The 17,430-nt window shown below is 36.7% G+C and overlaps 1 protein-coding gene across 1 annotated transcript in view; it reads right to left on the bottom strand.

Annotated features, from left to right (window-relative positions):
• The window catches only part of ARMC1 (armadillo repeat containing 1), a 47,799-nt gene extending 37,759 nt beyond the window's left edge, over positions 1–10,040 (bottom strand). The window contains exons 1-3 of the mRNA XM_012663194.1: positions 9,842–10,040; positions 5,013–5,233; positions 1,247–1,338 (exon numbers count right to left, since the gene is read on the bottom strand). Coding sequence (XP_012518648.1) covers positions 1,247–1,338; positions 5,013–5,195 — 275 coding nt within the window. The 5' untranslated portion in view covers positions 5,196–5,233; positions 9,842–10,040. The remainder of the gene's footprint in view (positions 1–1,246; positions 1,339–5,012; positions 5,234–9,841) is intronic.
• Between the last annotated feature and the right edge of the window lie 7,390 nt (positions 10,041–17,430).

The raw sequence follows: 17,430 nt of genomic DNA, 5'->3' as shown, positions 1-17,430 counted from the left end.
AGGCGTGAGCCACCGCACCCGGCCGCAACATAAGTTTTAAATCAAATAAATTACTTACTTAGAGTTTTAAAGGCAGTCATGTCTGTGTAAGACCAAGATACAAAATAAACTTACATGACACTTCAGAAAGCATAGTCTTTTTGCTTCCAGACACCGTAGAAATGCCAAAACACTTAATCTTCAATTTCTAGCCATCTACAAGGAAATCAGCAAGGTCTAAGGAGCAAAACCCAACGGTCCCAAAGGTAACATAGCTGAAGGACTTCAGACAAGTGACTCGGCCTCTCTATATTTTCCTTATCCGTAAAACAAAGCTATTGTCTGTCAAATCTACCTCAAAAAGTTATAAATAACGAAATGAGACAATGAATATGAAGATCTCAGTAAAATGAAAGGTACAATTAAAAACCAGCCATTTGTTAAAAATCTAATGCAATGGCTCTAAGTCTCCAAGAAACCTCTCAATGAGGCTCGTGAAAATCTCATCAAAAATCCTTTTAATTGCCATGACCATGAAGAAGAAGATTCTTTTGAGTAAAACTAAGATGAAATATTAAAAGAACTTTGTACCGTATTATAATACTACATATTGTCAAGTGTGATCAGTCACCTGTGTTGCTCTGCTAACAAAATCAATTTACATATACTTTACAAAACTTCCTAACAATGTAGAATATTCTCTCTTGTTTTTTTTAGTGACAAGGTCTTGTTCTGTCACTGGGCTGGAGTTCAGTGGTCCAATCACAGCTCACTGTAACCTCGAGTTCCTGGGCTCAAGTGAGCCTCCTGTCTCAGCCTCCCAGGTAGCTGGTATTACAGACACATGCCACCATGCCTGGCTAGTTTTTGTACTTTTTATTTTTATTTGCAGAGATGAGATCTCATTGTGTTGCCCAGGCTGGTCTCAAACTTCTGGGCTCAAGTGAGCCTCCTGCCTCAGCCTCCCAAGGTACTGGGCTTACAGGTGTGAGCCACCATGCCCGGCCAAAAAAATTATTCTTAAGTATCTGCACAGTATTTGCCAACATTGTAAACCAAATCTGATCATTTTTGTAAGAACTATTAATGTCAATGTTTAAGAATAATCAGAAGATTAATCATCAAAACATTTTTGGACATATAACCTACAAAAGTATGACTTTGTATTCAAATTAAAATTTCAGTAAAGTTATATATTAACAATCAGTATACATTTAATAAGATTCATTTTTCTACTGCATTAGGAAACATTATGGATTGTACTTACTTCTGTATAACATTTTGTAAGCTCAACATCATACCCAGTTCTCCTTTCATCTTTTCTCTGTTTGCACGGCATTCTGCCAAGTATCGAAGAGCCTACAGCAGAAACAGTAATAGGTTAATTCACCTGTCCAGACTACTCAAAATTAAAACCACCACTAACTTACAGCAAAAGAAAAAGAGAGAAAAACAGGTTTTTGTTTTTAGAATCAATTGGCATTCAAGTGTGTAGAAACTCTCCTTTAAATGTGATAACCAGAGCAGTTCCTTAGGGAAGAAATGATCCTCTGAGCTGGAGCAGCTGAATCTGCTCTTTGAAATGAAGGTTCTTAACTTATCTGCAAGGTCAAAGTTAGGTTGTACTGGTTTTATTTTCACCACTTCATCTTGACAAGGATACAAGAACTATATTTCATTTATTAATTTCAGGTCCCAGGAGCGATCATTTCCCTAAAGAAATTTCATACCTTAATTAAAATAAATTGCTAAGAGGGAGAAAACATATAACCACCTTATGAACTGATCCTCCTGGTTTTACTACAATTCATCTTCAAAATGTGTGTTTTTTTAAAATTGAAGAACAAGAGATGAACTAATGCTCACAAATTTTCTATTTTGTGAGTTAAGAACTTTTCTAGGATTTTTTAATATTTAAAATACATTTTTACAAGAATTCCTTTCACATGCTGCTTCTTTAGGGATCTCATTTAGCTGTTCCCCCTTTATACCTAAATACTGCTATCATCTACAGACCTGCTTATCACTCATTATTCACTGAAGACTTTGGTATCTGATTCTCAGGGCAATACTTCTGCGGACTCCACCATCTAATACCCTGCCAGCTCAGTGCCACTCACCTTTCACATTTCTGCTTGGTTATTTGCCTTCTGTTTCCAAGTTCCTGGTCATTATCGAAAACGTGCCATCCATGAAATCACGAATTCAACAACCTCTGACTACAATCTCCGATCTTTTCTGCAACTACTCTTACTATGACTTCCACTTCAGCCCATAAAGGATGCTAAGGAAACTGCTCTCCCTCCATAAAAAAAACTAAGAAACAGGACAACATATATAAAATGCCTATTTTCAGCCATTGGACAAAACGTAGCATAGGACTGTAATCCCTGAGAGAAGAGGAAATGATGAGGTAGGCCCTTCAATTTCCCCACCTTACTGCTTTGGAGGCAGTTTCCAGACTGCAGCACAGGAAGAGGAGGATATCAATGGAACCCAATGGTCTTGCTGAGTTTGGGAGGTAGAGATCAGAGATGGGGAGGTTGAGTCAGCTAGAATCTGCAGTGCAGAATAACAGAAAGGAGGGATGTGCACCAGCATGAGAGTTCCAGAGATAGACAGAGGTGTGCCCAAGAATCTTGGGTTGAATGCTGACCTACATATGCCTGGGATAAAAGGCTACAGGGTTAGGGAATAAAATCACCAGAAAATAGGAAAAACAATTTCTGGAGCTCACAATGGGCTGGCAATAGTTTGCACCTCTGGCTGGTGGTATTCCAAAGACCTTACAATAAATGAGGCAACAGGGAGAATCCTCAAAACAGCATTTCCTTAATAGTGGAGATATCACAACATAAAGGCTGCTTTGGATCCACCCTAACAAAACCCAAAAGCAAGTCTTGAAAGACTCAAACTGATCCCAAGAAATTTAATGTCAACCCAAAATAAATTTCAAGAATATTTATAGAAATGTAAAAAAAAAAACCCCAAAAATCCAAAACCATAAAATGTGTAATATCTGGCACCTGATTAAAAATTACCAGGCATGAAAAGCAGGAAAATATAATCCATAACAAGGAGGGAAGAAAGCAATCAATAGAAACAAACCAACATATAATAGAGATGATGGAATTAGAAGACAAGGGAATTAAAACAGTTATAAATATGCTCCATATGCTAAAGGATAAGTAGGAAAACATGAACATGGTGAGGAAAGAAACAGAAGATATTAAAAAGACCCAAATGTAACTGCTAGAGGACAAAAACATTATATAGTGCTCTCAAAGATGAATGAAAGGCATAAGAATCCCCAATGCTAAGAACTATACAGCTAAATGAAGAACTAGTAAATATTCTCAGACTTGTGAGTTCTACTTAGAAATAACTTACTAAACTTGACCCAATCATACGATTTCTGTGCATTTAATACTGCATGTGAGGAAATTCTATTAGTCATAAGGTTTGCCAGTAGGAATAATTAAAAATTAGCAATATACAGTATTATTCCTATCAAATTTTTTTCTCATAAATTATATTTAAAACAAAAATTTAACTGAAATATTTATTATACTTGCTTATTACAGATTCAGGGACACACCAGGGACATTTATGTGTTTGATGGCTTAGCATCCACTTATTTGTGCTTACTTATTTTTATAACAAACAAGGTACACATACCACATTTTCCCAACATTCAAGGTAAGGCAATAATAACAAAATTCTCCAGAGAAAATGACTGGAAATTGCACTAAATACTGCTTTAATTAGCAAGTTATTTTTTAAAAGATTAACTTAATGAAAATACTATTGTTAATTCCCTACGAAAGCAATAATGATTCATCTATAATCTACTAGCTGCTCATATTCATTTCCAGCTATCTAAAAAATATGTTTATTGCTGACTTGTTCAAATCAGGTCCACTTATTACACTTGGCTGATAATTCCCGTAAGTGGTTTTTAATCTATAACAGTTATTGCCATCCCTCTCCTCATCCCAACTGCCATTGTTTTGAAGGCCATTTATTATTCAAGGAACCAGGTTAACTGTTCTCCAGAAATTATTACATTCTGGATTTATCTGATTGCCTTTGTTGTTTTTTAACACATTTCTCCAGCCCTCGTATTTCCCATAACATGATAGTTCCTTCTGCATTTTTAGCCATGATTTTGTATATTTTTCTCTTTCCCTCTTTTTCTTTTTTTTAATCAGCTTTCTCAGTTTAAACCTCTTATCTTTCCTTCTCATCTCATATTGAAACAAGTGCTATGTCCATCAACTAATGGATGGATAGACAGAACATGGCATAGCCATATAATGGAATACTATTTGGCCATGAAAAGGAATGAAGTACTGATAAATGCTACAATAAGGATAAGTCTTAAAAACATTATGTTAAATGAAAGAAACTAGTCACAAAAGGTCACGTTATATGATTCTATTTACAAGCAAAATGTATAGGCATTTTTCTCAGAATAGGCAAATATAGACAGACAAAAAGGAGATTAGTGGTTGCTTAGTGATGGGGGTCAGGGACTGGGGAGCAATAGGTAGAAAGTATAGGGTTTCTTTTTGAGGTGATAAAAATGTTCTAAAGTTGATTATGGTGATGGTTGCACAACTCTGTGACTATACTAAAACCCACCGAATTGTACACTTTAAATGGGTGAATTGTATGATGGTATGTGATTGACATCTTAAAACCTGTTATAAAACAAAAACAAAACCAGTGCCGTTTTGAGTGTCTATCTATACTGATATGATACAATCCTCAAGACCTCATGTCAAGTGAAAAGAGGAAATTGTAGAACATTCCACGCATGTAGTATGCTGTTTATGTTAAAGAATAAAAACAACGCAGAATGCTACCATTTGTATAAAAGGACTATACACACACATATATGTTTGCACATACAGAAATACAGACTATAAATCGCTCTATAGTCTCTTTCAAATTATTACATCACCTAACACTTTTTCAAATTCTTAACTACAAAAATAAAACACCAAGACAAATTACTAAAAGCAACTTACAAGCAAAGCCGAGTGGACGACAGGGGGGTTAGGATGGTCCATAAATAAAATCAGGCCCGGCAGGCATCCCTGATCCTGGACGATGGCTCTTCTATTTAAAGGATCTGCTGCTAGATCCCGTAGCTGGTTAACTACTGATAGAGCATCAGGTTCTTCGCTCATGGTGGAGGAGGAAGAATTCATCTTCTATACTATGCACATGAATAAAATCTTCTTAAATTCTGTAGAAAAGGTTTGCAAAATTAGTTCTAGGCTGTTGAGGTATATTATGGCATTTGTTAAATAACTAGGATTACAACACCTTTAGAAAGAAGCAGATGATTCTAAATCATACAAAAACTTAAGAATTGGCAACTCTACAGTTTGAGAAAAGTAAAATGAACATAAGATGAGTGAAGAAATTTATGTGTGCACGATGTTTAAAGAACATATGTCATCCTCAATATTCCAATAAATTCCTTCTTAGCAATACATATTTTAACACTAAAGTCACAATAAACAAGATCTTTACAGTTCAAGCTTGTAACCTTCACTATACTTCTCAAACTGTAACACTGCCAGTGCTTTTCTTCCTCTAGAACATTTCTAGGCCTAAAACAAGTGCCTCAGGGAAAAGTGGCTAGCTGACAGCTTTTTTTTCTCATTCATCTTTGAACAAAAACTCAGCATACTGGGTCTACAAAAGATAAAATGCCTTTGGAAAAAGGAGGCCGGCAAAGAAGGCTATAAACCAAGAAGGGTGATATGCCTGTGTCTCAGGCCAACAGAGTCTGAAAGATCACAGTGATTCTGGACTGAATCTAAGCACATGTGTCCATCTGAGTGTGCCATATTCTACTGCCTAATAGAAAAGCAAGAATAGGAGGAATGAAATAGAATTCGAGGTAATTCATTTGCCAGATAAGGAAACAATCACAGAGAAGTTCAATAATTTTCCCTGGGTCACAAAAGCTAGTTAGTATAAAACTGGGCTAAAATCTTATTTACTACTTCCTAAATTGGTCAGCAGTCTTTCCACTTTCCACAGAGTCCTTTTAAAGTCAGCATATCTTTTTTCCATAAAAGTAAACAGGGTATTTTAAAAAATGCAACATGCTAGATATACAAAAGCCAAAGAAACGAAATATCAAGAATTAATCTTCATATATGCAAGTTGAAAATAGTAACTCCAATTAACCAAATTACACAGTACAATCTTATTAGGAAGAATATAAAGGTATACTTTCCACAAATTAATGAGTTTAATGTCAATTTCAATAACAATGCCAACTGTGAGAGCAACAGGGACAAGGTTATTCTGTAAGTCCAGAAAGGCTGTTAAAATCATTTTGAAGGAAAAAGGTAATAAAACAGAACTGGCTTACAATGTATTGAAATATACAAAGCTATTATATATGCAGTAGTACTGATTGGGGTCAAGAGAAGAGATAAAGATATTATCCCAATAAAGTTATTTACACATTCAGTGTAAGAAAGAGGGCTCAATTGAATCAGACCCAGGCTCCATCACTGGATAACTCTATGATTTTTAGGAAAATCCCTTAAACTTTGTCTTGTTTCTTCATCTATAAAATGGGGTTAATTATAGCAGCTACCAAAGAGCTTATTGTCCAGATGAAATGCCAAAACATGTAAAAACAATATGCACTAGTGCCTAGCACATAGTAAATGCTCAATAAATGGTAGTTATAAGTTACATAGTGTCAAAAATCAATGGAAAATAATATATTTATAAATGGTATTGGAATAACTTCTTAGCAATTTTAAAACCACCGCTAAGGATCTTTAACTCATACCACACGGCAAAAAGAATTACTTTATTTGTTAACTATCTTGATTTACTTATTCCACATTATAGTCATAGATCGTAACATCACTCTGTACCCCATAAATATATATAAATTGTCGATTACAATAAAATTTTTAAAAATCAAGTAAATCAGGGTAAAAAAAGAACCAAATACTCTGAGTGAGGGCCTTTTACATACAATACTGGCCTTGTAACTGGAAAGTTCCATTCTCATCTCAGGAGTCATTAGATAATTATTCAGTAAAACAGTCCTGATAAAATTACAGCCTTCCTATTCCTTTGAGATGAACAAAAATCAAATTGTAAAAACTTCCAATCTTTAAGGAGTGGGCTCAAATCAAGATCTGCCTAGGAAAGGGTCAGGACTACCAGGCAGCATCAAAGATCTTAACTAATACAGTCAGCCCTCTGTATCCTTGGCTTTCACATCCTGAGAATACTGTACAGTATTTTCGATCTGTGGTTGGTTGAATCCAGGGATGCCAAGGGTCAACTGCCTAAGACGCAGAAGCTGCGGTCAAGGGCTGCATTTCCTATGGCATTTAAATGAAGGTAAGAAAAGCAAAGAGAAACTACAATTTGTCTCCCAAATTAGAAGGATTTTATATAAAACTTCAGGAGAGAACTCCTCACTGTTAAGATTCATTTGGCTTTCTTTTAATATTCTTGATAATACCAAGTTACTCCAACATCCATTTCTAACTACTACATTGCCTGAATTCTGTTAAATGATCAACATTTTTGTCATAAAGCATATTTTATAAGAGACAGCTATGGAACAGTTAAGAAAATGGAAACAATAAGGAGAAGTTATAACTTTAACTGCAAGTCATTTTGTGTTTTTGTGTTAATTCTATCAATTTCACACAAACATTTAAATGTTTGCCTTCAAAGGCTGGAAAAAATGTTTTTAAATGATTATTTCAGGATTCATTCTATCCTACCCTTTGTATTCCCAATTTGGCAGATCATAAAATAATTTTTAAATAACCTGAAATACACTGATCTGAGCACTTTTACAGCAGCCAAAGAACTATACTGCAAGTAAAAAAAAAAAATTTCTCTTCTCCTACCTTCTTTTACAAGTACTGCATTGAGCTCAAGGGAAAATAAATTTTTCTCTAGTTGTGTTTTTATCCAAAACACTAACACCAAGAAGTGTGGACCTAGACAGAACAAACTGGGTTTATTGTTAAAAAGCAAATTCCTAGGCCTTACCCAATCCTAAGTAGGAATCTTTGGAGGTAGGGCCCAAGACTTATTTTAATAAGCACACTAGGTGATTTCTGCTGCAAAAAAGAACCACTAAAACTTTATGCTGGTCTATAAATGCATGTCTTTATAACATTGCTATGAATACATGAAAAAAAACCTACACATTAAAACTTTACAAGAGACTTTCTTTAATTGCTGAACAACATGAGATTATGAGAATTTAGGACTAGGTTTCGGTTTTATTACCAGATAACCACATTAATTAACTGGAAAAACCACTAGCAGTAGCAAATCTACCCCTTCCTTCCAAAGAAACTGATTAGAAGCTCTTGATCAATGGAACAAAATTGTGTGAGAAAATTATAGTGGGGAATTAGCGTGTGCACAGATTGCATGTGGGTATAAAGAAAAGGTTCTTAAATTTTATTTGTCAGCAGTAGTATTTAACATTTTTTCGTCTGCTTTTTACTTTTAAGACCAGCACCTGATGTCATACAAGATAGTTTTGAATCACTGTTTAAATATTCATGTATATTTTAAGATGTGTGACTGTTAAACTAAAATTGTCAATACAAACATATTTTTCAAAAATCATGGCCTCACTAGCAAATGATGAAATTGTGAAAAAACTTTTTTCTTGTCTTTCTATGTTCCAGTCTTATTAGTACACATCCACAAGTGGATGTACTGCATATCTTTACTTTCTCTTTGTTTAGTTCAATTTGGACAAAAAAATCATTATTAGACAATGAATGCTTCCTAATCTTTAATGAGCACTCTGATCACCTAAGGGATGATCTTGCTAAAAAGCAAATTCTGATTCAGCAGGTGAGGTGGGGCCAAAGAGTCTTCATTTATAACCAGCTTCCAGGTGAGGCCTATGCTGCCTGTCAAGAAATCACACGTTGAGAAGCAAGGAGTTAGACAGTACATGTGAGACACCTGTAATTGGGCAGATGCCTGAAAGATTTTTTCTTTCAGCCGAGATTCACCATTCAACTCATAGAATTATTTAACTCTCGCATGCTAAGAGCTGCAGAGGGTACACATACAACCTAAATCCTTACTCAGTTAGGTGAGCATTAATAAAATAAGCATTGAGATCAAATCTGACTTTCCACTTACTCAAAGATTAAATGTAACTTTAAGAAGTTGGGTTAACTTCTCCGAACCTCAGTTTCGTCACATAACAATCCTGAGCGGTAATCAAGATCAAAGAAAATAATAACACGAGATGGTAAAATAGAACCCTGGCAATTACCAAACCAGAACAATACTTGATCCTATGGGAACTTCTGTTCCGCCAGGTGTTGGAGGTATCTTCAGCGCTGTCCTGACACTTCAGTACACTACGTATCACGAGAGGAGCTGCTAACAGCACGAATAACACCAAGAACAAGTTTTAAATACAGTGATGTTAACACTGGTCTCTCTTGAATTAAGCCAAACACAACTATGTCCTCCCACTCTTAGGAGAAATGCAGATCCACAAAACTAATATAAAGTTACCAAAGAATAACCTGGAGAAATGAAGAAAAGAGGAGATGTCACCCACTAATAATGTTAGCGCTAGTCTAAGTCGGGTGTGAGGGGGATGGAGAGGAAGTGAACAAAGCTAACATTTTCACGGGACACATGGGAGCAGGACGTTCTAAGTTGCCTCGATGGGACGCATTGTTGGGTTCCGACAAGAAGGTAGGCGGAACGTCCCCACCCAGGTGGATTCTCTGCCTTGGTGCAGATGCCGCTTTCCGCGGCCTTCCCGACTGCATAGCTTTCTCCGCCGCCCATGGACCCTACATACCGCTCCAGTCTTAGGAGTCCAGAGCCTGCCGCACCATCAGGGCTACACCTACGGATGAGGTAGAGGGACCCGGGCGGCGCGGAGTGAGTCCCTCTGTTCGCAACCCGGCCTCGGCGATCGCAAATAACCCAACTCAAGGAGCCAAAAAGAGAAAAAGCAGTGCGGGCGAAAGGCTGTACAGAGTCTCTCCCAGTGACCCTGTAACCTCCATCAGTTCTGCCTTCCCATTGGCTGATAATGAGCCCAATGCGAGGACAAAATATCCAATCAGTGAAGGTTTTTTTAGAGTGAAGCGTTCATTGGTGGTTTAGGCAAATACACTAAGGGTTCAGTGGACGCATCCAATAAGGACCCAGGAACATTAGATTGGACCTCGCGACTCTCCGTCCATTAAGCACTAACCAAAGAGTTTGATTCCAGCTAAGAAACCATCGCGTTTTCGTGACAATTCCAGTGCGTGCCGAAAAGACTTCTCCGCTTATGCGTACAGAAATTCAAATTGAATGTGTCTTCTTTAGCAACTTTCAGTTCTAATAAAGCAATTTCGTGATATTTCATTAGCTTTTGTAAGTCTTGATTTATAATCTTTTAAAAATTTGAGTTTTTTTATGAACGTTAGCACTATATTAGGCATTCTTAGGGTTTCGTTCATTCCTTCTTGGTGTCTACTGTCTCCCTAGCAGCGCGAAGGCTGCACAGTACAGGTTTTGTTTAAATAGCAATGTCTTTTTGGAAGGAATTTCCTTTCTTCTTTTCTTGTAAGAGCATTCTGATCAGAAGACAATTTTCTCAAATTCGTCTTGCAGTATTTTTTTAAATATCGTCTTCTATTTAGCTTATCAAAATAAGGATTTAAATACTTTTTTTAATCTATGGCAGTCACTGTTTTTGTTATATTTTGTTATATTTGATAGTTTTTGTTTAGGTATAGATTTTAATTTTTAAAGTTTCTCTAAATATAAGCGTAATCTTAACGCTAAGGCTAGTTTTTGAGAAAAATGTACCCATTGCACTCCACAATCCCACTGAACAGATTCTGGATTCCCTCTTTTACAGATTGATTCTGCCACGTAGCTCACATATATTAAAGTCAAAAGGAATATGAGAGCCCTCTAATGAGGAAAGAGTGGATGAGAATAAATATCCCAGACTGTGTGCTAAATATTAATATCTCCTATACTTTGTAAGTGAATTAAAAAACCAAACGTTTACTTCTCCTTCAGTTTCTTTGCGTTCCGTTGCTCCTGGTTATCCTCTTCCTCCTAATACACTCAAGAAAACAGGAGCAAAGTAAGCTAAGTAGAAAACAATTACTGGTTTCTTTCACAGTATTTGACGTATAGCAGAAACAAGTCTGGCATGGTTTCTGTTTCCTAATGCCACAAGAGGGAGTGGTGCTAAGTTAACTTTGAGCCTGAAATGAAAGATGATGCGAAATGTCCAGTGGTGGAAGCACCAACCTCATTTGTAACGATCAACCAGACTTATGAACTGCTGGAATTGGGCGGGGGGGAAGGGAAAAGAAATTGTAAATGTAGAAATCTGTAAAAAAGTAAATATAAGAAGTCCAAAGGACACAGCTAGTTTAAACATAACCTATCCGTTTGAGTAAATGAAATTTTGTAGAATATTATTATTAAAAACAACTCAAAAACCCAGAAAAGTGAAGTTGCTATTTTTGCTAAGGTTAATTTGTATATTAGGAAGGGAAAAGACATTTGGGATTTTCCCAACTAGTAATTGATGGCAGAGGTTTTGGGTACTGTCCAGACTTTATGGAACTTCATGTTCCATAAAGTCTTTGTGTTTTGGAAGTTCACGATCTAAAATTAAATGTAAGCTGGGTGCAGTGGCTCATGCCTGTAATCCCAGCACTGAGAGGCCAAGGAAGAAGGACCACTTGAGCCCAGGAGTTTGAGAACATCCTGAGCAACATAGCCAGACCCGGTCTCTACAAAAATTAAAAAATTAGCGGGCATGGTGGTTTGCCTCTGTTAGTCCCAGCTCCTTGGGAGGCTGAGGCAGGAGGATTGCTTCAGCCCAGGAGGTTGAGGCTGCAGTGAGTTATGATCACACCACTGCACCCCAGCCTGGGTGACAGAGTGAGACCCTGTCTCTTAAATAAATAACTAAATTAAATAAAAAATAAATAAATGTAATCATACCTCTACCATTAAAACATTGAGGAGACTTACTCTTCCTTCAAACTGCCATTATGGAATAGAAGACTGGCATTAAAAAGCACGGATGCAAAAAATTACCAGTTTCCTAAACACCTATGGATTACAAGCCACAGGAAGGTCTTTAAGATTTTAATAATTTATATTCCCATATTAAAAATGGGAATGTAAAGCTGACACCAATGAAGTTGTACTACCTGTCATTATGAGTCATTGCTTGTTCTTAGCCTCAGATACCTTGCCATGGGACACAGCTGGAATGTCAAGTTTCTCAATAGCTGTGTTGCTTAAGACACATAATTCAGATACTGGCAGTTTCATTCATTCAATTATTTAACAACCATTTTTCAAATGCATACAATGTGCCAGAGACAGTCTTAGATATGGATTCAAAAATAAGGAAAATCATAATCCCTGCCCTTAAATCTAATGGTGTAAGGAGCTCAAGGGCAGTGGTTTCCAAAACCTTTTGATCAACTCTTTCAACTTGAAAAAAAAATATTTTTGAGCACATAGCTCTGATATATGTGTATGTATTCATAAATTCTATGTATGCACTATCAAACTAATATATAGATTTAAAAACATGTCAAAATAGAAATTTTTAAAAGGTAAATAAATGGAAACTCTGGCTAACCATCTAGATGAAAATAAAATTGGATCTATATATTGCATCATTTACCAAAAAATTAAATTCCAGATGTATTAAAAACTCAAATCTTGGAGACTACATATACAACCTAAAAGTGAGGGGTAACCTTAAACAAAACTAGAAATCCAGAAGTTAAAAAAGAGGCTGGGCACAGTGGCTCATGCCTGTAATCCCAGCACTTTGGGAGGCCAAGGCAGGAGGATTGCTCAAGCCCAGGAGTTCAAGGTCACAGTGAGCTATGATCATGCCACTGTACTCTAGCCCAGGCAACAGAGTAAGACCCTGTCTCAAAAAAAAAGTAGAATGTTTCAGTAAATCATGGTATATCTGGAAGCCATGGACCATTATATAACCACTAGGAAAAATGGAGCTATAGGAAGAGACTTAGAAAAATTGCCACATTACGTGATAAAAATAAAGTGCTGAAAAGTATGTATATTATGATCTTATTTTTGAAAACAATAACAAATCCTATACATGATTATAGAAGTACATATCTTTATATATTATTATATGAGCATGGAAAATATAGAGAAAGATATAATCTAGGCTTTTAGCATGTATTACCAGAATGAGTGGAACAGGATCTGGGAGATAGGAGCCCTCCACACAAAGAAAAGGTAAAAATAAAATTAACTTTACTGGGGAAGGGTATGTGGGTAAATGTAGTTTCACATACAATGTGATAAGTTTGCATTAAGTGAAGTCATATATGTAAATATAATAAAATGTTGTCAACAGCCTTAACAAAAAGCTATGAGCCAGGTTATAAAGAAGAAGGATACTTAGCAGTTCAATGGGGGTCACAGGAACAGTTACCAATGAGGAGGGTATATGATAAGTAAGACAGGAGGCTGGAGGGATAACCAGTGAGCCCCAGTTAGGAACTCGTTGTCTGTAGGACATTATTTTCAAAAGCTACATGGTGCCTTTTGACCACTTTCTGGCTGTGTGACTTTGGACTAGTCATGGGGTTACTGAGGATCTCAGTCTCCTCTATAAGAAACAGAGATTACGGCACTTGCCTTCAAAGACTATTGTGGGAATTAAATAAAATAGCGTATATGAGAGCACCTAGCCTGTGTCTAGAAGATGCTCCATCAATGTAAATTCAGTCCCGCTTCTCTCTGTATAAAAATCTGTTCTCCAGAAAAGATCTGATAAAAGCTAATTTATTACAATAAAATTATGAGTGTTTACTGATACCGAAAAAAAAGTAAGAGAAATATTAATAAAAGAAAAAAGAAACATCACTGGCCACCTTTAGAGAATTTGAAGGAACCAACCTGTTTTTCTGAAAAGTGATAAATAAAAGGAAAGAATCATATCATGCATTAATCCAGACTCCCAGAAGTTAAAAAAAAAAAAATGAAGCATTAAACTTGCCTTTCTTAAATGAACTGTACTTCAAGGTAACAAAATAGTGGAATAGTGGACATGGGATAATTCTGAAAACTGGTAAATATTAAGAAACAAGCATTCAACCTGCTTTACAAATGTGCAAGGTCTCTAATTAACTAATAAATGAAAAGGAATGATAGACTATCACCATTTTACAAATCCTTAATGAGATCATGAATTCTAGATAATGACCATCAATGGCTGTTAATATTACAAAGAGAAACACATGAACATTATGTGCTTTCTGATAGAAATGCACATCACTGCCTATGAAGTATTCTTGCCAAAAAACTGAATCTGAAGCAGATTAGGCCTTTACATGTAATTACGAGTTTACAGAAAATAAAAGGAAACAAAGGAATTTGTTAAATGTCACCATAGGAATGCAATCAGCAAAACCCTAAATGTGGGAAATTTCTACAGGACAAAAATATCAGTTTCTTCAACATAACCAAAAAGTGTTGGGGAGGACAGGGAAGCTGTAGACTAAAATAGATTTAATAGGCAGGGGGTGGGGGGTGCTGGGGGTAAGGAGGAAAGAAGGAAGCAACCAGCCAACCAAGTTGCCCCATCTCCCACCCCCACTAAAAATAAATAAATAAATAAATAAATAAATAAATAAAATAAAATAAAATAAAATAGATTTAAGAGACATATCCAAATGTGTAGCTCTTTTTGGATTTGATTCAAAGAAATTAACTACATTTTTTTGTTAAAAAGACCACCTGGTAAATTTGAGAACTAATTCGATATTGAGAAATTATTAATGTTTTAGATCTGATAATGATATTGCAGTAATGTTTTAAAAAAGACTCCTTATCTTTTAGTGACATCCCCTGAAATATTAATATTTATGGATGAAATTACATACCTGAGATTAGTTTCAAAAGAATCAAAGATCTATGTCAGTGTAGACTCTTAAAAAAAGAAAATCAAAGTGGGGGAAGAGGAGAAGCTGTGGATTAAACAGTAGCTATGAGCTGCTGATTATTAAAGCGGCTGATGAATACATGAGGATTCCTTTTTTTTTTGTTTTGTTTTGTTTTTTGAGACAAGGCCTCACTCTGTCTGTTGGAGTGCAGTGGCATAATCATAGCTTACTGCAGCCAAACTGCTGGGCTTAAGCAATCTTCCCACCTTGGCCTCCCAAAGTTCTGGGATTACAGGGATAAGCCACTGTGCCTGGCCGATTCCTTGTACTTTTAACTTTTGTGCATGTTTGACGTTTTCCATAATTACAATTTTAAAAACAAAATATAAAAAAAGAGCTCTGTAGGTCAGGGTCAATCCCAAGAGCTGGTTAAGAGAAAGGAATGTCACAATCTCTGGAAGGCAGTGATCTTTTCACCTATTTGGATACAGATCGTTTTTGTCACCTTACACATTGAGAAGAATAAAATAGTTTCAGGGTTCAGAACAACAAATATACTCCAAGATGTATGATCAAATCAAAATAGCTCAACAATTTGTCATTGGGCACCAGGGTAAAAAAACTTTCATTCACTCAGAGATGTAAATAATTAACACAGATTAAAATGTTATTTTTTTCCCCAACAATAATCTGCCTTTAATAGTGATTAAAGGAGCTTTGAAGTCAATGGGCACTGCCTGCTTCTCTGACTCTCACCTCTTGTGAGATGAGCTTGGTCCACCAATTAGCCTTAACTAGCGTGTCCTGTAGCTGAACCTCTCCCAGACACATCCAGCCTCAACTTGTCTTACAGCACCCTTCACAGAAGCACTTCATCACCCCATCCAATGGTCTTTTACCATCCAGAAAGTTTTCCTGGATTCTTGAGGCCCATTTCAGTGTGTTACGTTTTCTACAGAGAAGCAATTAGTGCTGGTAAAAGAACAGAACGAGAGGGAAAGAGTCTCGATTTCCAGAAAGGTCTCATGAAAGAGTTGCAGATCATTCAATCTGTCTCACCAAATGGGGCTGTCATTAAAAGAACCAGGCTGACGTGGAAATTTGTCTGTTCCCTGCTTTACTAACCACTGGATCACAACCACACGAGCTGATTGTATACCTTCATGGCTACTGTTTTTATTGGGCCCTTGTGATAAGCCAGGCATTACTCTGAGCATTTGACAAATGTTATGTTATGGGACATCAAGGCTTCTATTTGAGCTGTCTACTATTGCCACAGGAAATTAAGACCCAGGGAGGCCGACTGGCTTGCTCAAGGCCACACAGCTGGTCAGTGGCAGAGGCACATTTCGAACATGGGTGTGTCTGACTCCGAAGCCCACATACCTTCTACAACAGTATACAGCTTCACTGTCTACCAATACAAATAAATGAAAATCTGATCTTTTGTTACATCTCTACAGGGAAGGAAGCTCACAATCAGCCTTGGTCACCTTTTTATTGCCTAATATACCTAACAATGGATAAATCTACTTGCCTAAACAATGGCATTATAATGCTTTAATTTCCTATTAAAGAAGGAATTTGGAGGCACAGAAAAGATAAGTGACTCTTTCAAGGCCATTTAGTGAGTAAGAGAGCTCTAATTCTTTTTCCTCTTAAATGAAAACCTCCAAATAGCAGATGAAGTTTCAGTTATTCTGGATTCTGCCAAGAAAGCTGAGCCATTAATTTGGGTCGAGAACTCCAGGATCAAATACACTAAAAAGAAAAGTCTATTTTCTTCTTATATATCCAAATGGATTGCCCTGCAACCTTCTACATTTGTTTCCAAACTTAGCTATGCAGAACAATGATCCGAGATTCTAGGTAGGTGCCTGAACATATGTATTTTTAAATAGCTCCAATGTGAAATTTAAGAACCATTGATCTTGTGAAGGATACAGAAATTGTATTAGTTATCTATTGCTCCCTAACAAACTGCTACAAAATTTATCAGCTTAACACAATAATCATTTATTATCTCGTAGTTTCTTTCTGTATGTCAAGGATCTATGTGCAGCTAAGCTGAGTGCCTCTGGCTCAGGTCACAAGGCTGCAATCAAGGTATCAGCAAGGGCTGCAGTCATCTCAAGGCTTGAGGGAGAGAGGATATTTTTCCAAGCTCAACTCACATGGCTGTTAGCAGGATTCAGTTTCTCACAGGCTGATGTATGGAGGACCTCGGTTCCTTGCTAGCTGTTAGCCAGAGGCCTCCCTCAGTTTCTTGCCACGTGGGCCTCTCCTTAGGGCAACTTACAATATGGTACTGACTTCGCTCAGAGTGCGTGAAGGGGAGATCAAGAGAGAGCAAACAAGATGAAAGCCACAATCCTTTTGTAACCTATTCTCAGAAAAGACATCCTCTCACTCTTGTATTCTGTTCATTAGAAGAAAGTCACTAGATCCAGTCCGTGCTCAAGGAGAGGGGATAACACGATACCAG

This window comes from Propithecus coquereli, unplaced genomic scaffold (genome assembly GCF_000956105.1).
Source record: "Propithecus coquereli isolate 6110/MARCELLA unplaced genomic scaffold, Pcoq_1.0 Scaffold8, whole genome shotgun sequence".
In the NCBI taxonomy this organism is placed as follows: Eukaryota; Metazoa; Chordata; class Mammalia; order Primates; family Indriidae; genus Propithecus; species Propithecus coquereli.
This window is presented reverse-complemented; position numbering and strand designations above follow the sequence as displayed.